The sequence below is a fragment of the Anser brachyrhynchus genome (assembly GCF_964034855.1).
Source record: "Anser brachyrhynchus genome assembly, chromosome: 3".
Lineage (NCBI taxonomy): Eukaryota > Metazoa > Chordata > Aves > Anseriformes > Anatidae > Anser > Anser brachyrhynchus.
Window position 1 is genome coordinate 30,225,435 of NC_137696.1, and position 24,474 is coordinate 30,249,908.

General features: G+C 38.3%; 1 protein-coding gene across 4 annotated transcripts in view; it reads left to right on the plus strand.

Moving 5' to 3' along the window:
* LOC308192319 (uncharacterized protein) overlaps positions 1-24,222 on the plus strand; it is a 39,359-nt gene extending 15,137 nt beyond the window's left edge. The window contains exons 2-6 of one of the 4 annotated variants that reach the window (XM_080585759.1): positions 4,085-4,148; positions 6,290-6,339; positions 15,227-15,318; positions 15,586-15,732; positions 17,129-24,222. In XM_080585759.1, coding sequence (XP_080441885.1) covers positions 4,085-4,148; positions 6,290-6,339; positions 15,227-15,318; positions 15,586-15,732; positions 17,129-17,239 — 464 coding nt within the window. In that variant the 3' untranslated portion in view covers positions 17,240-24,222. Of the gene's footprint in view, positions 1-4,084; positions 4,149-6,289; positions 6,340-15,226; positions 15,319-15,570; positions 15,733-17,076 lie in introns of all 4 variants that reach the window. The other 3 variants (XR_013948721.1, XR_013948722.1, XR_013948723.1) reach the window with 3 other exon arrangements.
* The last annotated feature ends 252 nt before the right edge of the window (positions 24,223-24,474 follow it).

Consider the following 24,474-nt stretch of genomic DNA (forward strand, 5'->3'; position numbering starts at 1 on the left):
GAAGAAGAGGAAGAAGAAGAAGAAGAAGAAGAAGAAAGAAGAAGAAGAAGAAGAAGAAGAAAGAAGAAGAAGAAGAGATTTTATTATTATTATTATTTTGCCAGCATGAAACAAAGGAGGAAGGTTTTTTTGAAACACCCCTTCCACCTTAGTCACTGATTGTGGGTGAGACTCCAACTCACTCTAAAGGCAGTACAACAAAAAGTATAGCCTAACAGTTAGCCAAGAAGAAGTCCTGAGCCCGGCTGTTATTCCAGAAAGGAGGGAAGCTCCAGAAACAGGTACTAATTCAATCGCTCACTTTCCAACCAGCCTCCTGGCTCTCAGGATATCAATAAAAGTATCTCTGCCTAAGCACATGCAAAAACACAAGAAAAGAATCTGTAATTTGACTGTTCCTCCCAGAGAGTCAATTACACATTGAGTTTAAATTTAAAATGCTAGATTGCAGGTAACACAACGTTACATGTAAGAACTGCTAGGCATTTTATATACATATATATATATAAACACAACTGAAAATAAAAGAAAATGATAAAGTTTCCAGAAATTTCTTAAATGTTGTGCAGCTTTCCACAGCAGTGCTAGAATTCATTAAGATTACACAGGCAGATTTCAGATGTGTCACTCTAAACTTGGGGTGCTGAGCTCCCCCATGTTATCTGATGCACATGCAGGGGAAAACTCTGTGGCTGTATAACTACACAGGGGTTATCTATAAAGCCCTATTTGAAGAAGAGTCCTGCATTGTGAATTTCAGGCTTGAGGCTTTCTCTCCAAGTCACTTGACCGATGGCCCCAGGGAAAGCTGTAGCCCTCCCTAATGCAGCTGGGGGGCTGTATGGCCACAGGGAAGCAGCTCTGGGAGCACAGCAGCACTGGGAGATAGATGTATGTCAGCAAAGGTGGCAATTTGAACTTCCATCTGTGTTTTCTCTTTTCTGGGAACCTTCTGTAAGGGAAGGTTTCATCTGCAAACCCACGATGCAGTCAGCACTGTATATGCCAATGGATAAAGAGCAAACTATCCGCATGCTTTGTTTAGGGCTTATTGTAAATCATGCACTTTGTGAAGCCACCTCAGCTCACTTCTGATCATAGACTTGATGTGACAAATACCACATCCTCCAAGCGACCCAGGATGTTTATTTTTGTTGGACAGATGACAATACAGAGGAGACTATGAATACTAACCACATCATATAATGATTTGGTACAACTATAAGGTTTTCTTTTTTCTCTTTAAGAGAAGGAGGAAAAAAGATTTTAGGCCTTTCACTCTATGGCAAAGACCTGCTAAGTTCAAACTGAAGAGGCATCGTAAATTCAGTGACTCTTTTATCCAGCCCATTGGTATACTTGAAATATTGTACAGAGAAGATATTTAAAGAACATACAATCTTTTGAAGAAAATGATCTTTTAGCCTATTTAATAAATGTCTTTCATTAAAAATCATTGCGTTTGTTTTTCCCATTTTGAATTACACCTTTGATACTAACCCCTGCTAGGGTACAGCTTTTTTCATGCAATAACCTTAGAAGGATTATATTCTAAAATGACATCCATGGACATAATGTTCTCTTTGCTATTATTTCATAATTTACAGTTATCTCATCTTGAAGGTAACCAAAAAAGAATCTTTCCGAAGTCCATTCAATTATAAATAAGGGTCTTTTGCACTTCAGATAGCATCTGGCTCACATAAAAAACATTGTGCCTATCTTTGTCTTCAATATATTAAGACATTTACTTTTTTTTTTCTTAAAAAAAATCTTGCTCTCTAGATAATATGATCTGCTTGTTGCTGCTATTATATATTATTTTCATGTTACAGCAACAGTCAAAATGTGCTAGCTGTTTTTCCAGATGTGTCACAGATATGATTTCTGTCCCCCAAAACCTGGAAGCTTCAGAGAGTGAACTTTATGTCCAAAAGGCAAAACGTTGTGAGGGTTAAAATCAGCTTGACAATATTACAAGGATCGACTTGCTGTGATTGCATGCTGTGATTTGGAAACTCTGACTCCTGGAAAAGGACTACCGAGGCTTTGTAGTAAAAGAAGACCCCAGGAAGAAGGAAAGATGAAAAACTCAATGGGCAATGTTTTAAGAGGAGATTTTTGGACTATCAGTCTGGAAGCAAATGAGATATGCCAGTAGTAGACCCACTTGGGGCAAAAGAGGGCCAGGTAAAACTGACAGAACAACACTAGGAGAAAAGCCAAGGGCAGCCATGGGAAGGAGACCCTCCAGTGCGAAGCTGGCCCTATTGCATATGTGTAGCTGAAATAAAAGAGAAAATAGCTACTACCTATTGATTTTTTTTTTTTTAATACGTATTACTGAAGTAAATACACACTGAAAGGTGTGATGGAGAAGTGAGGAGCCAAAGGATGGAAGAGGTTTCTTCTAGGCAATAGGGAACAAGAGCGCAGGCGGTCTGATTATTTGTGCTCCTGGAAAACTTCCTTTTGTCCTAAAGCAGAGCGTTAATGAGAGACAGGGTGGTCTGTCAGAGGACCAACGGAGGGAACATGCTTCCCAGTCACTAATGGTGACAGATGAAGTAAACTTCTTCACAAAGAGAATAAATAAATGAGGGACACTTTCTACTACCTGCAGGAGGTAAGGTCCTAGGAGAGATGGCTTATGCCCAATATTTTTTGATGTCTGGCAGTTGACTTGGGAAAAAAGCAGAGCACTGGCATAGATTCAAGCCCTATCTCTGAAGAGGCACTGTTTTCTCAAGCTCCTTTGGTGGTGTTTTGCACTCGAGGTGTTTCACCACAAAGTAGAGTACACTTCTCACGGTGCAGAGAGACATACACAGTGCCTGCCTTGATTTTTGGAGGCTGGCACAAAGCACAACCAGTCATAAACATCTTATAACTATGACTGAAAGGAGCTGGGTCAATACATTTCAGACACCACAGCTACAAATATGTGATTTGCAAGTTAAATATGAAGGTATGGACATGCAGGTCAGGCAGCTCTGTTCTTACCTTCCCTTTGTGCCACTCTTCCCTCCATGTCTCTCTAGCTCACCCAGCACACAACCTCAAGGGAACATACCTTGGGAAATGTTGTGAAGGAAAATATTGGGAACTTACGGAAAGTTCCCCATAAGGAAAACTTACGTGCACTTCCCCATAAAGATATAGGGGAAAACAAAGCAAATTCCATACCATCCCTTACACATCATTAAGGAGATTTACAACAACTAGAAAACACCAGTTATGCTTGCCCTAAATCTACACCACCTTGCACAAACAAGTCTATGTTTTCCCTAAATTGCATGACTTGCCTGTGTGCTGGGAAAATGGACTGGTAGGGGAAGTCCCAAATTTATCACCACTTTGTAGTTCATAAAGATGGTGTTGACAGGTTTCTCCCCTGCTAGAATGAGCTGAGCAGTCTGCCTACCCTGCGCGCCAGGCTGTGCGCATTCTGAACTGTGTCTCTGGTGCAAGCACCCACAAATAACAGGTCTCATCCTTTGAAAGGGCTACAGCTGAGCCATGCCTGATGTGCTGCTCTGTGTCAAGGATCAGCAGGCTCATTACAGACAACTGGAAGGCTCATTATGGACAACTCGTTACAGACACCAGTCTGCTGGTGTCTGCAGCAATCTGGGTGGAACCCAAACCTAGCCAAAATTAAAATCATAAAAAAGAATCTTAATGCATGTGGTCATAAGAAGCACAGACCAATTCTTCGCTTAAAAAGTCCAGGTCTTAGTAATGCTACTTTTTCTCCATGTCCCTCGTTCTCATACTGGCACAGGCACCCACAAATATACCATATATATAACCACACACCTAATTAAACACATCAACTCAACATGGACTGTTGATGTGAGGCATACTGGGGAATTCTTGCAGACATCACAGTGTCTGCAACACTGTGTTACCAACAGATAGGATCTATTCTCTAAATTTTCTAAAGTTTATAAATTTCTAAAGTTTAGTCTTTGCAAACAAACAAACAAACAAACAAACAAACGAGTTGTTATTCTTTGATAGATTTCTGCTTTTAAATTCCCTGAGGCCTAAACCTGAAAAAGTATTTTCTTACTATTTCCAGAAATCATTGCAGAAAAGGCCTTTATTATTTACCCAGTTATCCAGAAGCTGTTCATCCAGGAGAGGTAATAACATATCATCATCCAAAAAATAAATAAAATAATAATGTTACACTTATGAATGCATCAAAAGTTCTTACCACATTGTCTAGTACACAAGAGATGCTTAATATCATCTAAGGTTAGTACCTGTTTCATTTAAATATCAACTGGTTTTGAATAACAAAACGCCAATTATTACAAAAACATCCAAACCCTCGCCAAGTATATTTTAAACTGATGCGTGAAGTGGAGATGCAAGGGAGAAGCCAGAAGAGCATAGGCAGAAGCACTGTAGGATCAGAGACCATGTGCTAATGCAGTAGCTCTGTGACCTTCTGGCCAACATCAAAACGTGTTCTCCACAAGACAATATTGTAGCAGCTTTCTTAAAACATGGCTTAAACTTACCTCTCATGTTAAGAATGATGTGAAGAAGAAAAGGGGAGAGGATAAAGCCTGAGGCAGAACCACTCATTGTGCTTAGAGTATATGAGCCCTCCTTGCTTTAACATTGGTAAAAAAGTGACAAAAATCAATAAATCAGAAATGTTGTCCTACAGTCTCTTTTTTGACATTGACAGAAAGATGGCACATTACATTATAAATAAGTTTTGGAATATTATTTTCCTTCTCCTTCCCCCTCTTTGCCCACTCACCTCCCCCTGTGAATGATTTTACATATTAAAATATTTAAATATATGTGATATTATATAAGTGATTTAAATATTAATTACCTTTTCTGTTTTTCAGCCATGATAATTAATAGACTTCCTGCATTCAAGTTATCAATGTATGTGAAGTAATAGCTCTGATTTAACAACATTCTTTCTTAAGACCATGCATCCTAAATATAAAGGTTTTAAAATTTTGTCTTGGAAATGATGTATACACCCAAGGAAAGAAATCACTTTATTTATAGCGTACTCAGAATCATAGTATCACAGAACGGTTTGGGCTGGAAGTGACATTAAAGATCACCCAGTTCCAACCCCCTGACACACACAGGGACACCTCCCACCAGACCAGGCTTCCCAAAGCCCCATCCAGCCTGGTCTTGAGCACCTCCAGGGATGGGGCATCCACAGCTTCTCTGGGCAACCTGTGCCAGTGAAAACCCTTGGAGGACTAGATTAGAATTCAAAATTATCTTGACAAGTCAGAGAAATGGCCTAAAATCTTGAGGAAATAGTACAGGTAGATGTGCTTAATGTTCATGGTGGATTATGGATTAAATGTGAGTCAGGACTGTGAGGCAATTGCAAAGTGAGAAAAGTTATATGCAACCTTTGGAACACGATTATTATACTGCCCTCAGTGTTGCTCTGATCTGAGAAAGTGCTTCTGGCACTGTAAGTGAAAGAGATGGAGGTTGAGACGCAATTAACTGTCAACTTTCCAATGAAGAATAGCTGTTCCTTCTGATCACAGTTGAAAGAAAAAGAAGAAAATATCTTAATTTATATGAAAAGTTATTTCAAATTCAGCATTGGGAAAAGCTTGTCTAGGTGCAAAGACATGGAATATTGTGGGAGGGCATGGAATTTCCTTTTAAAAATGTTTTAAGCTGATACTAGATCATTGCTGACAGATGTCTATCCTTGTCAGTTTGAATTTATCCCTCTGCAGGAGTATAGATCGTATGATCTGTACAGGTTCCTTCTAGTTCTTCGTCATTGTGAAACTATAGGGAGCTCTGAGCTAGCAGGCAAAGGAAACAGCAACAGCTACCGAGTAACAGCTTGCTTCCTTGAGATGTTTTTTCATTCCTGCCACTGGCATACATCCATGTTCTGAATTTACATGCTGCTGAATTGCGTCCAAATAAGTGTCTACACATAGTTACAAATATGTCCTGTAAGCCAAAATAATTGTTTCTTATAATATGAATCATCTTGAAGACCATTTTATTATTATAAATGAGAAAGTTTCTAAAAATATATTATGCCCTATTTGGCATGGTATTAGAAAAATACCATGGTATTAGATTTGAAAAAGACTCCTTGCCAAGTCTTACCCAAGTAGACTGGTGTATCTGAGGGCAGAATTTGGCCTACTGTAATTAAATCCAAACGTTGCATCAGAGTTTAACTAGTGCAAGACTAGTTTTTTGAAACTTTTTGATTTTAAAATGCTGGATTTTTTACTGTCTTTTTTTTTTTTTTTAGTGTTTTCAGACTTCCATGGGTTTTAATCATACAATGGACACAATGCAAAGGTAATGTATCAGCCCAGCATGATAGAGTAGAAAGGTCAGTGGGTTTAGAAAGGCAGAATTTACAGCTAGAATTGAGTCTTCCCTTCCTAATTCCTGCTCTCCATGTTTAGAAAGGATAGACACTGATACTAGCTGATAGAGAAATACAACTGAAATGTGTTGATAATGCCTAACATGAATTTTGAGTCACCAAATGTGATTCATCCACAAATGTTTATACATTTCTTGGCCATTGCTCTAAATGCTCTGTAAGTGGAAGATACAAGGTTGAATTCTCCATCTGCATCATTTTCCAAGTGTTCAAGATCACAAAGCAAACAGAATTTTATATGGGAACTTTACCCTATACTGTTGGAAATTTTCTGGTGTAACTCTTGGAGAAGACTGTCATATGGGGTAATTGCTCCATGCGAGCTGGAAAGAGATTATTATTATTATTATTATTATTATTATTATTATTATTATTATTATTATTTTGGTCAGTGTTACAAGAAGGTTTATAGGGGGAGAAGAAGGGGATAACAAGGAAGAGATAAAGATATGTGAAGGCGACAATGAAAAGAAAATTTGAAAGAGTGAAGCTCCACTGGGTTACATTCCCCAGTTTGAAGTGGCTTGAAGTTCTAAAAATCTCTGCCATTTTTAATTTAAAGTATGATACAGTAATTTAGAATAAAGGATATCTTTTCCCTTGACTCTCTTTGCACTTGAAAAGGAGACTCTCTTTGAGGATTTAATAGGGTAAACTTACCCTGAGTAGGAAGAGAAGGGCAGATCCTTTCCTGTCAGGAAAAGCATATTGTATTATATTTGCTTGTTCCATTAGAAGAGCTGAATCTGCTGAGTAAATGTGGAAATGATCTCTTGGGACCATAGGACTTCTCATCAAAAATGACATCCTAACAGCTTGGTATGGTTTTCCCATGGGTTGTGTTATTGATCTTACTGGGGAGTTTTCCACCACCCTGTGGAGAATAAGAATAGGCTTGGTGCTGTTTGATTGGAAGTATGTTCCCAGTATCACCATGGTTTGGGCTTGGCTTCAAAAGAGTAAGTTTTAGTGGGAATGACTTTTGAGAACTGCATCTTTATGTTTGCTATAGTATATCTGGAGGCGAAATACAAGTATTTCTTTTCATGGGGGGAAAACTTGGCAGCAAGCTTTCAAAACTGCTTTCTTCAGTATCTGTGATGGGTGGCAAATCAGGTAGAAGACTGTGGGATAAAAATTGTAAAAATTATAACGTTCGGTCAGTTGTGAGCTAGAACTTTCAAGGCAATTACTGTATTATTCACCCTGTATACAGCTAAAAATGGTAACTTAGTCATATCTAACCAAATCCAACAGCAGCTATTGAAAGTGTTTGTTTTTTCAAGGATGATCTCTGTTTCAGAAAAAGTACAGATCATAAAAATTAATTCAGTTTTGATCAATTAATCCTGTTTTGATCAGTCTGGTGTGAAAGATAATTAAATATACATAACAGATCTAAAGCAGCTGGTCTGGGATAATATTAGATGTATACATTTATGAAAAAGGGAGTAAAAAAATGTTATTGTACAATCCTGTTCACATTCTATATTGTTTATATTCTGCATTTTTTTTTTCCAAAAAAATCTCTCTCACAAAAGTGTTATGTGGGACACTGATAGACTATTAAATGTTGAAACACAAACTGATATCAGAAACTGATAAAAGAATATGACTAGTAGCACAAATACTTCAGCAGTTAAGGAATTCGTAAGAATTCCTGAATCCCCTGGATACAGGTAAACAGATATGCCAGGCAATGTAGGGTATCCAAATCCCATACACAGAACTAGGAGTGCTAGAAGATCAAGGGGGAAGGGAAGCGGTGGAGGATGAGAAGGTTCAGCAGTAGATTATATTAAGACTTGGAAAGATGCCTCTTCTGAGCCATATTAAATACAGAAAAGGTCAACATTTTTGGCATTCAGGCCAAACCTAAATGAGAAGGGTTCAGTACTGTGCAACCCCCACAATATGTTGTCAGCTCTTTAGCAGCTAGAAAAGATGTTATCAGTAGAGGCAAGAATGCAGAGGAATGTTCTTGGAGGCTTAAGGCAGATAAAAGAAAGGAATAAAATGTCACTTTATGTATTTTTTTTCCCCTGAGGTCAAGGAGATATATCAAATACAAAATTGAATTTTATAAAATAGGTGCCTGAACAGAAAATTTTATTCTGAAGGGAATGTAAAAGAAAAACAAAAAATATCCTTTGAAATGGCTACTCAGTTCATCAAAACTATTTCTCTCTTGACCTTTCAGTCAGGATGCCAGTGATGTACAGCATTAGTTGGTATAAATACATGACTGGCCATGTGATATTCAGATATGATAGTCTAGTCATAGTAAACAGAAAGATGGAAAGAAGACACAGGAATGAAAGACAGAATTAGTAAAGCCCCACGGATTTATCCTGTAGCCTTAAACGAAAATTATATATGTAAATGGCACCCTTTTGCAAGCCTGGAGATATAAGGCAAGGGTGACGCTGTCAGCCCATACCTTTTAGCAGAGCACGTGGAAGTGTCTTGATTTGCAATAACAAAACAAGGCTCACTAAAAGAAGCAGCAATCATCACAGCTGCTTTGTTAGGATAACAATCATACTAATTACAGAGTAAAAAAAGTATTTTGATATTGTCTAGTTAGCATGAAAGTGGCCCAGTGTCTGGAACTATATTTAAGTCACTGCCCTTAAATGGACTGCATAGTAGGTTACGACAGCTAAACCTTTGCTTCTATTTTATTGCCTCAGTCACAAGGTTTTAAGCTCTATTTATACAAGTGGTTTGAGTTATAAAACACACATTATTACTTATAAGTAATTGAAAATAGCCTCCCAGACAAACAGAGATCTGGCCACCTGAACTGCAAGTTTGCCCAGCAAAACTATAATTTGATAGGTGTGCGACAAATGATAGATATCCGGCACTAATTCTTCTGCATGTCATTTGATACAAAGATGTAAGGAAAACAGTAGCAGAAGTATACACAGTTATTTCGAGTTTAAGTCACTAGGAAAATTATTGGGAAATTGCAAATGTCTCCCATTAACTTTTTAACTTTATTAGTATGTTTTCAATTTAGCTGACAAGCTCCTCCTTTGCAGGTCCTCCAGGAATGTGTAGAAAAATAAGGTACTTGATAAAATGTTTCCATGCAGAATTTGGTTTCAGCTATGCAATAAAATGTACAACAAAGTACACACTCGAGGGCAGACTTAGGCATTTTCCTCTGTAGGCTGGTGGAAACTAGAAATGTTAGAGAAAAAAATGCTTTGCTGTCCTGAAGATAGGCTTTTTTAATAATACACCTTACATAGCAGAAGTAAAGTAAGTAAGTAAGTTAAAATTTCCAGGAAGAAAGGAATTAGTCACATAAAAGTAGGTAAAGAAATTTCTAAGTCCTTCACCCATGAGTGACTCAGGACTTAATCCTACTGTCACTGAAGTCAAAGCAAATCATTTAAATCAAATTGGGCCTTCTTCTAACACAGTAATAAGGGCAAGTACATCTGGAGTAACTTGAATAAAACCTATCCTGAACGTGTGGAATTTTCTGTGGCTACAGAGGATCACGGCCAACTTTAAGTCATCTTCTGTTTCTGGTAAACCTGGGTAAAATTTTCAAAGTCAACTGAGTGTCCTTGAAGTCTAACTCCTTGAAGGGACTTAGGCACTTCCAAAAATTTTACTCCTTACCTCTTTCCAAACCACTTTTGCGTGTTTCCCTCCAACATATGCCCTTTAAATTGATGCCATGAGTGCACTTTGTACTGGAATGCAGCCGGCAGCCGGCAGTATATAAATAGCTGCTCTGCTTAATTACAAAAGGAACGTTGTTTTCTTTTAGACTTCTGCCATAACCAGTGCAAGAAACCAGTTTCAGAAAATTTCAAATTCTGGACTCTATGTTCATTTAAATACTTCCAAATATATATTCTAGCAGATGAAGTATCCATTTAAGATAAATGTCAAAAATCAGTGTTTGTGTTTTCTTTGCTGCAGGGAGTGGCTTTCAGTAAAAAACTGAGATAATAGATCTCAATCTCTGTAATCAGCATGGTTGCATGTCATGCTAGCAATTGTTTCAAGTCAAACTTCCTTCCAATTCCAAAGTAAAAGACTGTTTTCAAATTTTTATTGTGATATTGCACTATCCCAGTTAATATTGCCCACCATGAGTACTGCAAGCTCTGCTACAGAAGGCGGCCTGCTAAACCGTAGAACAGCTTGGAAGGGAAATGTTGCTGTTACTACTCTACAGATGGCTGAAAGGCGTCAGAGAACGTGCTATATCCCTTTATGCCTCTCTGTCAAATCACATTGAATACCACAGAGATACTTTTCTTATTTCCTTAGCTAATGGTCTGTGTAATAGAGCTGCGTGTGTCTTCACACAGCCCATGACCCCCTAAAAATTAAGAGACTTTCAAGTAGTTAAAAATAAACATTTTAGGTTTCGACCATTCTAAGCATTTCTCTGTCAACAGGATGAGTAAGACTTGAGTAGGATTTGGCTGAAAAAGTATGGTTGATGCTAAAGTCAACTTTATCCTACACTATGGCAGTAGATGAACACAGTATCCGCATACCACCAATATCAAGCAGATCTGGGAGCTACAGCCTGTTGCGCAGAGCATTTCCGAGGCTGAAGCATCCATCCTGTTTGGAAGCTTTCGGGGCCAAGCTCCACAGCCCTCACCAAGGCACAACTCCAGCTGGCTTCAATCCGCAGCATTGCCTTAGTCAGGCCTGCCAGGGCTTTCTTCCTCATGAGAGCACTGCCACTAGCCCTCGCCCACCGGAGCCTGCAGGAGGCAGATGCCTGTGGTCTTCAGGACCACCTACAGGGCTCGGAGACAACAGCCCTGCTGCAACGTGTGCTACATGCTGCTTCTAATTAGTCACAGGCGGACTTTTTTTTTTCAAACTGAACGAGGCGCAATTTTCCCTCTTGGAAAAAAATGTTGAAAAGTTTAACATTTCAAAAACTCTTTGGAGCCTCACTGAACTTTGGCAGAGAACAAGTTTGAAAGGTGTGGTTTTCTCTCAGCATTGCAAACTTCTGAGGGAAGGAGGCACTGAAGCTTGATTTCCAGATCAATTATTTCCCAATAAGCATCTGAATGTGTTATTTGAATAGACTTCTTTAGCCTTTTAATGTTTGCCCACCCATCCCTCAACTGATCAGCTCTTCAAAGCTCCATAGTTATTTAATACAGTAGCTTTCTGAAATTGTGCAGGGGAAGTGGGGCACTAAGGCTTAGTTCCCATATGGCGATCAAAACTCTATAGCACATGAAGGAACACACAGAAGAACCACATTTTATGTGTAAGGTATCCTGTTTCAGAAATCACTGTGTAGTTGCGTTCAGTCTCCTATCATCAGTATCTAATCCCGAGAAGACTACTAAATGGTCTGGACAACTCTGAACACCAGATTTAGGGTCACAGCATGCTGTGGAGCAAGCACCCAGGGACAAGAGTGGCCAGAACAGGTGGCACAGCAGCTCAGGAGCTGAAGTCTTTCAGCAAGTTCTTGATCTTTTTCACTGGTGAGAGTAGAGCATGATTTGGATCCTTTGGAGATCAGTCGTGTGGGACGTGCTTCCTCTAGTTTAAACAGCAGACTACTCTGCTAGGCTGTATCCAACCTATCAAACTACACTTCACCTACTTAGTAGTCAATAGAGGAAAAAAGAACTTCTGAGCATGATTCATATATATGCACTCCTTTACATGACTTCCTCATGGAGGCATTAACCATGCCCTCAAAGCACCTACTCTTCTGTACTGACTACAAAATCCATGAATAGTTGACATGGTGACAACTAGAAAGCAGTTGTCTGAAGTTATGAGAGAGGAATACATCCTCTCAGAGTAAGCTTCTGAGGATGTTTCAGAAAGAAGGCTGGGATGACTAGCTCAGATCTTGATATCTACAATATATTTAGCTACATTAATCTGTTCCACATTCTTAATGTTCTACATTAACCCGTTTGCCCACATTCCTCACTTTTCCACCTCCTCATCCACCACCACATCTCCTCTTTTCAGCTTTTTTCCCCACCTCAAAACTGTACCTCCTGCTTAGGAAGCTCAGAGTAGATATGCACAAGATATACCCCTTGTTATTATTGTCAAGTCCCTCTCCTTTTCTCCTTTGTGAGATTTATATTTCAAGCAATCTCTGAATATAACAGAAAATTTCCAAGACTTCATTTTTTGTCAGTCACATTCCCCAAGGAGTGATATTTGTTCTCACAATTTTGACTTCTTTTGGCTATAACTACTGTGCATTTTCTAGATCTTCAGAATTTTACTCACTTGCTTACTGGGACAACGTACTTCTGACAGAATAATTAAACATCTTTTTTTTTAGTTGTTGTTGTTATCAGCTCTCACAATATACAACCATAGTTGTACTGAAACAGATGCTTTTGCAAGGATGCCACAAAGAATAACACTGCATAAGTTTTGGTGCCTACAGAAGGTTATTCAGATTGGGAAAATCTCATTTCCTAGTCTCCGGTTGCCAGCTATGCTGCCTGGAGTAAGAAGAGATGAATTCAAGCTTTTGAGCCCTCCCAGACCTTGTTCAGGTAAATATTCAACAGGACTCCTAGGCCAGAAAAAAAGAGCTCTGCGATCCAAAAAAAAAAAAAAAAGTCATCTCATTTTTTGTACTAAGAGACAGGTACTACTTTTCACTCATTTTCCTCTAAATTCAGAGACTGGACACAGCCCAGAAGGAATGGGGAACAGAAAGGCCACTTTAGGTACTACTCTGTCTCAGGATGAATAACAGAGATGGGAAGAAATATGAAATATCAGCAGTGTGTGACAGGGCATCCTGTGCTTCAGATCCTACCAGTTATGGAACTGCACTTATAGATTAAAGAAAGGTACTATTTTTAGTGGAGTGAGGAGGATAAAATAAAAACAAAGGTCAGTGACCAGAACTAATATAGCTTTTCCAGCTGTGAGTTTTCTCTACAAATGGAGAAAGGAGTGATGTTGTTTATATTCATGCCATTGTGTCAAATGATTTTATCGTACTTCCTTTATATAATGCATTACAAAAGGCTGCTGACTGACTTTTCACAAATGATACCTTATAGAGGAAGTGTCAACTACTACAATAAAACCAGGAAAAATTTCTATGGAGAAAGGTAAAGTAGCCATAAGTAATCAATAAAGACAATATCAAATTATGCTACAGTGAGAACTGAAATGTGGGAAAACAGGTGGGAACACCTTCATCTAAAATATTGAGCTAAAGTGTTTCTGACAGTTTTGAAAGCCTAGACAACATAAATATGCTTATATTTGACGATTCTGGCATTTTCAAATTCTGGTGTGTGCAGGAAGTGCCAAAATATCACAAAAGAGCTTATGCCCTATTTTTTTTTCTGGCTGATCTTGATCAGGGAAATACCAGAAATGTCATGGGAACTTTTTCTTACAAAATTTGCAGATTGAAAATGTGAAGAAAAAAAAATCATCTAAACTTCTGCAACTAATCTCTGAGATCTAAGGTTTCTTAAAGTTGAGTAGGCAATTTCTTAATACTATTAATATGGTAAATCAAGATGAAAGATGGCACATAAAATGCCAGGCAATGTAAAACAGAAAGTCTGCGTTACTCCTCTTTTCTATCACTGTCTCACTCTGTGACCTTCTGAAAGGGCATTTTCAGATAAAATATCAAATATTAATGTCTGATAAAAGCATAAAGCAAATACTCATTTTAATTTAAGGTCAGTACAAAGGACATTTTAAAAAATAAAATAAAAATAATCTCTTAGCTAAAATCCCTGAATGTACTGTATTTTTCAGAGAATCTGGAGTCCCAGAGCCAAAACATCCATTTCAGATGCAGCAGTGTAGGCTCGTTACACAGAGAAATGACCACAAGGTGGAGATGGTACAAGCTCTTAACATCTTAACAGCAAATATAGTGCCTAATATCCTTTTTTTTTTTTTTTTTCTCCTCCAGTTTTTTATCTAGGGAAATAGGATCACATTTTAAATTACAGCTGTCTCCCGTTAACAGTTATGGTGTGATAAAACTAAAATAAGTATGTAAAAGCAAAATAATTAAAAGCAAGGTTCTTGTATTCTATTTGTATCCTGTCCTTGAAATCAGTCCTTCATATTTTATAAAATTTAATGATATTAACTTGATTATTACATTCCATAGGAACATGATTTATGTTAGTGAAATAAATTGTGTATTTGCTAATTATATAGCTAGGCTGCAAGTCAGCTTTACTGTCATCCAAATATCCTTTAAGATCTTCAAATTGTCATCTAAAAACTATCTTGACTTGGAAGAGGAGTACAGGAAGAGGGCAAGAGCACAAGCTGGAGTTTGTTGTATTTCAGATCAGATGGATACATCTGTGTGAGTGAATGTCAGCACCTCTCATAATATCAGCACCATAGGAACTGTGGGGTAAGAATTGTGTCAAATTCAGGGAGCTTTCCATATAAGTTAATGGCAAGATTCATATTCAATCATATTCAGAAGGATGAGAAAGAGAAAAAAATAATCCTAGCATTTTTATATTCTCTATCCTACAGTCAGAGAAATATGTAAGCAAGGAAAATGTGTATTTGGCTCATTTCCTGACATCTTTAAAGTAGAAAGTTGACTACAAAATCTTAACCATCCAACTGGTTAGGAAATGTTCTTACCAAATGGAAAGCATGAATCCCAAACTCTCCTTTAAATAAATTAAAAAGGAAGATTGTCCACTTCTACTGGAACAGATACAAGGAAACAACCACCACCACCTCCTGACCTACATGATTTTTAATTACTTTTTGATTCTGCTTCCTTACTTTTCACAGAATCACAGAATTGCAGGGGTTGGAAGGGACCTCAAGAGATCATCGGGTCCAACTCCCATGCCAAAGCAGGTTCCCTAGAGCAGGTTACCCAGGTAGGCATCCAGACGGGCCTTGAATATCTCCAGAGTAGGAGACTCCACAACCTCCCTGGGCAGCCTGTTCCAGTGCTCCGTCACCCTCACCGTGAAGAAGTTCTTTTGCATGTTGGTGCGGAACTTCCTGTGCTCCATTTTGTGGCCATTGCCCCTAGTCCTGTCCCCACAAACCACTGAAAAGAGGCTGGCCAAATCCCACTGTCTCAAACACTTAAGGTATTTATAAACATTAATAAGATCCCCTCTCAGTCTTCTTTTCTCCAGGCTGAACAGACCCAGGTCTCTCAGCTTTTCCTCATAGGGAAGATGCTCCAGGACCTGAATCATCTTTGTGGCCCTCCACTGGACTCTTTCCAGGAGATCCCTGTCTTTTTTGTACCAGGGAACCCAGAACTGGACACAACACTCCAGGTGAGGCCTGCCCAGGGCAGAGTAGAGGGGGAGGATCACCTCCCTTGACCTGCTGGCCACGCTCCTTTTAATGCATACTGGGATCCCGTTGGCCTTCTTGGCCACCAGGGCATACTGCTGGCTCATGGCCAACCTGTCGTCCACCCTTTCAATTATTCACTTTTAAAAACAATTTATCTTTTATCACCCACACTTTCAGCTGCACAACAAATATAACGAGGTTTATATGGTTCTCCAGAACACTGGAGTTTCTGGGAAAGATTGGGTTTTTATATGAATAGAGACCATTGTCTCTCCCCTTTTGCTTTATTTTCTAAATCCTGCTTTTCTTATAAGCTATGGGAATATGTCCTGCAGGACTTTCCAAAAATGCAACATATGACTTTTGCCAGCAGTCTCAAGATTTTCAAATGTAATAAATGTTTTCTATAGGAGTGGAACTTAATTTGACTTGGAAAAGTATGACCTATCATCCTGAAGGGTTTTTACACCATTATCTTGAGACAATTAAGTTGGACGAGGTATTTTGAGACATGAAAAAAGTCTTTGGGGAGTAGTACTGGTGTTATCTACATCTGTTGAAGTTAAAACTTCAAAATCATTTAAACTTAGGCATAAGTCATCTGTTCTTTGCCTGGAGATACAATCTGATAGGGAAGGAACTAAAAAGTTCAAGAATCATCGTAGTTCTACTTCATAAAATATGTTACAATGCTATATAACTGTTGGCTAAAAGTTGTGTATATGCTGCATATTCATTGCTAAGAGTTGTAAATTTATGTACAGCTATAAATTATGAAGCCAACTTCTATCAAGCTCATCCTTCAAACCAGCAAAACTTATCCCTGTGGAGTTCTCATATTACGGAAATATTATAGCTGTGTGTTGTGGGAAGTAAAGAAATGGAAATTAAAAGAAAGCTGCTCCTGTGTTTCAAATATATTGTTTGTGCTCCTCTGTGTTCTTCCTCTGTAGTAATTAGTCTACTGAATTAGGATAATATGAACACGTGTTTTACATTATATGTATATATTTATCCATATAAAAAGTTATTTTCCAGGCTAATTTTTCAAAACAACTATTTCATTCTTAGGATATAAGAATCTTTTTTTTATTGCAAGCCTGTTATACATCTTACTCTTACAATAACAGCAGTACTGTGTTACCATTGCTAGTATTAAAACTTCATGGAAATCCCCCAGACTCACCATCTTTTAATTTAGATTGCTAGATTTTCACTTCTCCTTAGTCTTATTGTATACATTGTTTTGACTTAACAAACTGGATAGTGATGATACAATAATTGCACAATACCAAAACCCAACTGTAAAGTATTCACTGTAGGTGAAACGCCCTCCTGTGCAGAAGCCAGAAGATGGCTCACATCTTGCTTAAGTTTATAGGCTACAGCTGGGACTCCACACAAGTTCTCTATCAAGCCCCAGATGAAGCATATTTAAGCATGAGCAAGACAGGTAAGAGATGGGAATTTGCAGAGGGTTACTGAACGTGGAAGAACCATATTTGTTTTTTCGTCTGTATTTTCTGTCAGTCTCCATGCCCAGAGCATTTGCAAACACAATAGACCTAGTGTTGTCAATTTTCTTCTTATTGTCAGTACATAAACCCACAATTACACATTCATTATGAGTCACTGCACACTTTTGCATGAAGAACTGTAGCTATATGTCGTTCTCTGAAAACTGGAAAGTGCACTCACAGCTATTTCTAGCATATTTAAGGAGGCCCACTGAATATATGTCTATGTGTGTTTATATCAGCAAAGACCCTTACAAGGCAGCAAATCCTTAAAATCAACAAAAGTGTGAGCTGGTAGCTACTGTAATTGCTAGCAGTGAGTCATGTTAATAGAGAAATGGTGAAATATGGCCTGTTTTATTATTATTATGAGGGTCTACAGCTAGATTCAACTGAAGAATATGGGGCTCATGGGAAACCTCATAAACACTGACATAATCAAGTATTGGTTCTAATACAAATTCATAAATTTTTATAGGTGTTGAGTTGTCAGGCAGATAATATATGACCAAACTCTGGATAAAGTATATGGAAAAAAAGCATTCCAGAAAGACTGCAAATATAACATGATACAGTGCAATGCCACAGAGGACTGCAGCTTTGTTGTGACCACTGCTGTGAGCAAAGAGGTGCAAAAATCATTTGAGGCAATGCCTTTGTAAGGCTAGCCTGCCACCTGAAAGCCTTCTGCTCTCAAAGTCTAAGAAAACTTCTTTGAAACTAACAAAAGCTAAAAGAGAGAAACCTGAGCAAGGAATACACAGAATGCATTTTTCACAAAATTTCTTCTTTTAGTAGAGGCAACATTTTCCTTGCAAAGAAATAAGAATAAAGATGGATGGATTGAAATATTTGCCAGAGGCAAATCAGAAGGCTGAGCTTTGTCCAGAGAAGTGTTTTGTGTGCAGCTACTAGTCGTGTTTCCCCAGTCACCAGCGAGTGTCAGCTACTGTGCGTGAAATATCCCTTGTAAGTGATCTCAGCAGAAGGAGCACAGATCATCTATCTCTCAGCTTTAGTAGCAGGTTCTCCAGCTCCACAGTCAATACATGCAATGAGTAGCTTGGAGGAAGGTTCAAACTGCTGCAGCTCACGCTGGATAACAACTGCGGAAAAAGAGCCCGAATGACCACCACAGCAGCCAGCTCTACCATTGCAGAGCAGACAGAGGCAGCGTTTATGAGCACAGATGACTGCAGCTTCTCCCTGACTCCCACTTAGAAGAATGCAAGGCCAGGGCCCCTTTCCTCCTCCGCTCCGTAGCTGCTCTGCTTCCTTTGTAACCGCTCCACGACACTGCTGGCCATTAGCCACTCACTACTTCCCTACAGGCAACTACAACTGCAGTTGCAGGACAGAGGGGTGTCTTGCCAATTGTGAAATATTATATTCTGACATAATATAATCTCTTCACGTAAAATAAAAATGCATGCAAACAGCAGGCAGAATGGCTAATAAAATGAAAAGATGCAGAGGAGGGACTATAAGAGGAGAGAAATTCTAGCCTTGTTCAGATCAATGGCAAAATTCCCACTCTTTTCAGTGAGCCAAAATTTCACCCTAGATATTCATGACCCTTTTAAGCTACATTTTAGATAGCTAGTTTGGCAAATTCTACAGTGCTTCATGCTGTGTGTATAACTTCAGGATTCATTTTCACTTGACTAGGTTTGGAACCCTTTTACTTTGATCACATATCAACTCCAGCACAAAAAATCATAGTGCATGTGACAAATTAGTTTTTTTCCTAAGAAATATTATCTTCTTGATCTTCTTGTTGCTTAGAATAAGTAATATGGGCTTGGGGATGAATATCAATGATTTAACATGTTGGGACCTCAGAGATTCGTCCCAAACTACACAAGCAAGGGCTTATGTCTGGTCTTGTGTAGTCTGCTGCCGCAGAGCAACCCACAGATCCCCCATGTGGAAGGTCCCTGACACTCTGAGACCCTGGATGCTACACAGCAATGTCAACTTTCTTCTGATAAGGACTGTACATTTTGATCATCATCAAAAAGAGATCTGCCACCCTGGGCTGTCCATACACAAACAATCTTGTCATAGAATCTTAGAAGCATTCAGGTTGGAAAAGACCTCTAAGATCATCTAGTCCAACCTCTAACCTAGTACTAAAGCCCACCACTAAACCATGTTACTAAGTTCTAAATTACACATTTCTTGAAGACCTCCAGGGATGGTGACTCAACCACTTCCCTGGGCAGCCTGTTCCAATGAATCACAACCCTTTCAGTAAGAAATCTCTCCAACCTAAAATGCACCATGATGTTGTCATGCACCATGACAATTCTGTGCATCCACCACATCATGCTCTGCTGGTGCTCAAAGACATTAATAGATATATTTCAGGATAGCACAAAGAGAAAGAAAAACAGGGATCTGTGGAAGTTATTTGGCTCTGTGCAAATCCCATGCTGTATTAAGCTGAAAAGGAACCCAACTTTCAGAGAAAATGATGCTTCACATTCTTAAGAAGTTTGGCTGGAAACAGCAGCAAGGAGAAAAAATGAGTCAAGTTACCTGATTCATTCTGCAATACATAACATGCCATAGTGCTGTCTTCAGTATAAACTCACCCTTCATCTGGAGCTGGGAATGGTTAGCAGCATTTGGTAAAACTGAGCAGGACCAAATAATTCATACATAAGTTTGTGTTCTTTTAATAACTGAGTTTGTTTGAAGAATTTGTCTACTTTGGACAGTGCTTTAATCATTTTTTACTTCAAACTCTTTCTAAAGAAACCTTATATTTTATAGTCTTAAGGAGAGACAACCTTATAATTCATACCAGTTAAATACATATTACAGTACCTTATGGCTAACATAAGCCCTTTGTTTTCCCTCAGAACATTACAGCAAGCCATATTATGAATCAATAAAATCTGCTGCCTTTTCCCCTTGTTCAACTGTATACACTTGGGGCCTGGGGCAGTGCCAAAAAAAATCAACACATACCAATGGAGGTCATAAAGAAAAAAATCTTGACATCTTCTCCTGCCACTCATTTTAACATAGTTAGTCTGGCTGGATGCATAATTTACTTTTCAGATAATGTGCTAGTAGATTATTATTGCTCACCTATCAGCAGATTTCGGAGTAAAATTTCCCCACTCTTTTAGCTGATAATTATTTTGTGTGAATAGTTGTTGTGCTTCAAAATATTTGCAATAAAAAGGCATTTCTTCCCCTTCTTACTTTGTTAGGGGGTAAGAAATCATGCACTCTGAACCTCGTTATGGAGGGAAAGCAGAAAAAAAAGATAGCAATCATACAAAAGTTTTAACCCTTTGGGGATTTCCTATTGAAATTTCATAAGAAATAACATCGTTTAGCTAGGACGAAAGGAAAATCACTCACATAAAACATGTTCTATGCCTAAACTGCAGCATTTATAAAACATTGGCAACCATAGTTCAGCTTATTTTTACAGAATACCACTTCTACATACAAGGCTGCGTTTTTGTAAGCAGACTGTCAACACAAGAAGAATATTCAAGTTTCATTTTCTAGACTATTTGTACTATGACTCCTCAGAAACTTAACCAGCTCTGCTCATGTTAGAGATGGTAACAAACCTTTTATTTTCAACAGAAGCAGCTTGAAGGCTTAGCCAAGGATAAAAAAGAGTCAAGAAAGCTGGATCTGATATGAGACTGATTCCTGCATTTCAACACTTCACAAGAAAATGCTGAAGTTTCAGTGGTTGGCCAAAGTGTCTGATTTAACATCCCCTGAAGTCAGAGTCTCAGCCTTAAATTCAACAGCATTGGACTCAACCCATATGCCCTATCATATCTTCATCTCTAATTAGAAAAAATATATATAATTGAAAAGTAATTTTAATTAATATTCTGGAAAGTCAGGCAGGAGAGTAAATCTCTAATGTTCCTTTCTATCATGGCTATGATAAACAACCATATGAAGAACTACAGGAGACATGATAACAACTCTAAAATAATATAATTTATAATTTTACAGTTTAAATGTTCTGGCATTTTCTTTTTGGAAAATAAAGCACAATCACTTTAATTGTTATAAATTATCAAATCCAGAAATTTCAAAAAGATCTTGTCCCAGCAATGGCCTAACAGGATACTGTAGTTATAATATCTGGTTTATAGATCTAATTCTGCAACAGAGCTACTACACAGCTGCTAACATCGTGGAGACATTACAAATGACCTTATTAAGTGCAGTTCCTCTGTCACCTTGCCAGTGCTTGCTGTATTTTCCTGTGGGTCCAGACCAGGCCTGTCATAGAGATACTCCTCCCATTGACTTGAACAGCATTGGAACAAGTCCATATTAACAGGAAAAGTACAAGCAGAAGTAGGCCATATGTTTGTAAGACATTTCATTAATATTCCCTTTAAAAAACAAAACCTCACAAAAATGCAGAAAATTTTCTTTTTGTATGGTAAGAATTGCCAATAGAATAATGTCATATCTTCCATTTTTAAATGTCTTATAATTATAATTATTTTTATACTGTAATTGTACAAATAGGAAAAGATGAATGAACAAATAGTTATACAATAATATATAATAGTTATGTATAAGTTATATAATAGTTTTTCTGGCCTTTCATTCCCTCTCACTTCTCTTTTACTAATTTTCCTTGTTGTACCCATTTTCCTGAAGCAGCTATAAATCTGTGCATCCCTTTGCTTCTTCTGGGACTATGCTCAAGCCCTCGGCACACAAACCAATATGGACATGGAAAGCTGCAAGCATATGAATAAACCATTTTGTTGTTGTTGTTGTTGTTGTTTGTTTGTTTGTTTGTTTTTTCTGGACGAATGATTGGTGAACTGTTCACCTCCACAATTCAAAAGGTCATTTCAAACTTGTTGCATTTTTACCCTCTGCATTTTGTAACACTTGTATGCATGAATGCATAAGAAATCATAGATGAGTTGCAGACTTTCTCCCAGTGAAGCAGCAAGCACACAGCTGGATGTGGTGCTGCTTGAAGTGCCAAGTTCATCACAGCAGAGGTGAGGAGTGACATTCCCAAGCTGACGAATGCAGCTCTTTCATCAACTCTGCAGTCTGCATGAGATAGACAACTTTTTCCAGGAAATCTCTTGATTTTTAAAATCTGTAGAAACAATTAAAATGGGGGCAGGCAGGAAATGCACACTTTTATTTTTTTTTTTTTCTCCAGAGAAGCTGAGTGTAAAGCAAAACATAGGGTTTTAGCAGCTAGAGGAAATGCTTTTGCTTTGTACAACTTCCCGAAGAGCGTCTAGCTAATCATCTTCACAAGACGGTATTGATCATAGCACTGTGATTATTTTGGAGCTAGCTCCACACGACTCATTTCACATGTGCTTATCTTTGTGCACTTGTTGATTGGTCCTCAGAAGACGTAACTGCCTTGAGGATATTGCTGTTTTGATAAAAGGCATCTGGTCCCAGGGCAATGACAGGGACTAATCAGGATGGGATTCTTCTGCACTGAGAAAACCCACAGGTGCCAAAAGCATCTTGGGTTATTTAATAAGCCAGGACTCAGATGATCACAAGAGCTAAGTTTCTAATTGCACCTAATTCTTATTGGAGATAGAAACTATTCCTACTGAACAGAAAACACAATGTACAAGTGGATATTGAGCAGTAATTTCTCTTTCAATCTTGGCTCTTTTCTTTAAATAAATCATGATTTTTCCATTATTTTTTCAATGTAGGATTTTGAATGACAAGTCTCTATATGTATTTGACATTCTAAATTTGCTGCACCTCATGAAAAAGGTTGAAGAAGCTTGGTCCTTTCTTTTCTCTCCAATTTTCTCTCTGATTGCTGTCAATCTTTAAAGCCTCTTGGCAGCTGGCTCCTAACTATGCAAGTACTGTGTGCAGCCAAACTAACCAAAACATTGCCTTCAAATGTGAGAACAGAAGAAACTCTGGGAAAAACTATTTAGACTTTTGAAAGCTGTATTTCAAATAACTTTGGTTTTGTTTGTTAAAGGGAGAAATTCTTAGTTTATTTCAAAAAGCAAATCCTGAATCTTTTTCTCCCATAATCAAAACCAAACTAATGTCATTGGTCCCACCAGAATCTCCACGACAGTCCTGTGAATTACGATATGTTTGGTACGGTGCTTTGAGAGCAAGATATTGTGCAATGTTTTTTTACAGCCCTTTTTCAGCTACAGCTTTATTGCTATAGATAGAAGTGAGACAAGTTAACCTGATGCAAAGATGGGGTTTGTGCCATGTCCTTCTGTGAAGTGGCACTGTCAAAAGAAGCTGGTGACAGTCCTGGCAAAGGGAAGCCCACTCTGGGTTGCACAGCAGCTCGAGTCAGCGTGGCCAAATCTCAGATATGTGAATGTCATCTTTCCTAGGAAATCTTTGGTGCATCTGTCCTCAGGCAGGCAGACAAAAAGTGTCTAATCCATGTTAAACTGCTGCCTTGCTGGTCTAGCAGCATCCAGCCCAGGATAACTGACTTTACAAAAACTACCCGCCATCTGATCCTGTCTGCCTTTAAGCAAATTTGAATGTTGCCTTTTGCTATTTGGAAGAAGTGGAATGTTCAACCTTATTATAAAATAAATTTCTAGCGCCAGAAGGTCTTATGTTGCATAAGAATTTATACTGAATAAAATGTTGATGTTTCCAAGAAGAATGAAAGCAAATATTCAGACAGGACAAGAAGTGTTCATAAAGGATGAGAAGTAGCCTGATATTTTATTTCTCACTTTAGCAAATAATTCACTGCAAACCACTGAGACAACTCCTGAAATGTGTGTGTAACTTTTACCCCACCAAAACTAATCATTGCTACAGGAAACAATATTTCTTGCTGCAGGATACCCTCATGGTAGAAAATAAACCGTTTTTCACTATTGATGAATGTAGGGCCATATTCCAACTCTTCATTCACCCTCAACAATAATAATAAAGCTTATCTTTTTACCCAATTTCTCTGTTTTTCCTTAAGTCCCCTGTGTTTTAGATTATGTGTTATTCACCTGATTTTTAAATTGATTGTTTACAGGGCTGGATTAATTGTGGGAGAGAAAGTTCTTTACTCAAATTGCCACTAAGCAAAGAAGACCATGAAGATAATTGAGCTGTCAAAATTTCTCTGGGGCAAGACAAGATGTACGGGGCCTTTAATTTCTCATTTCTTTCCTCACTGTTTCCTGTAAGGTTGCAACTCATGTTTTT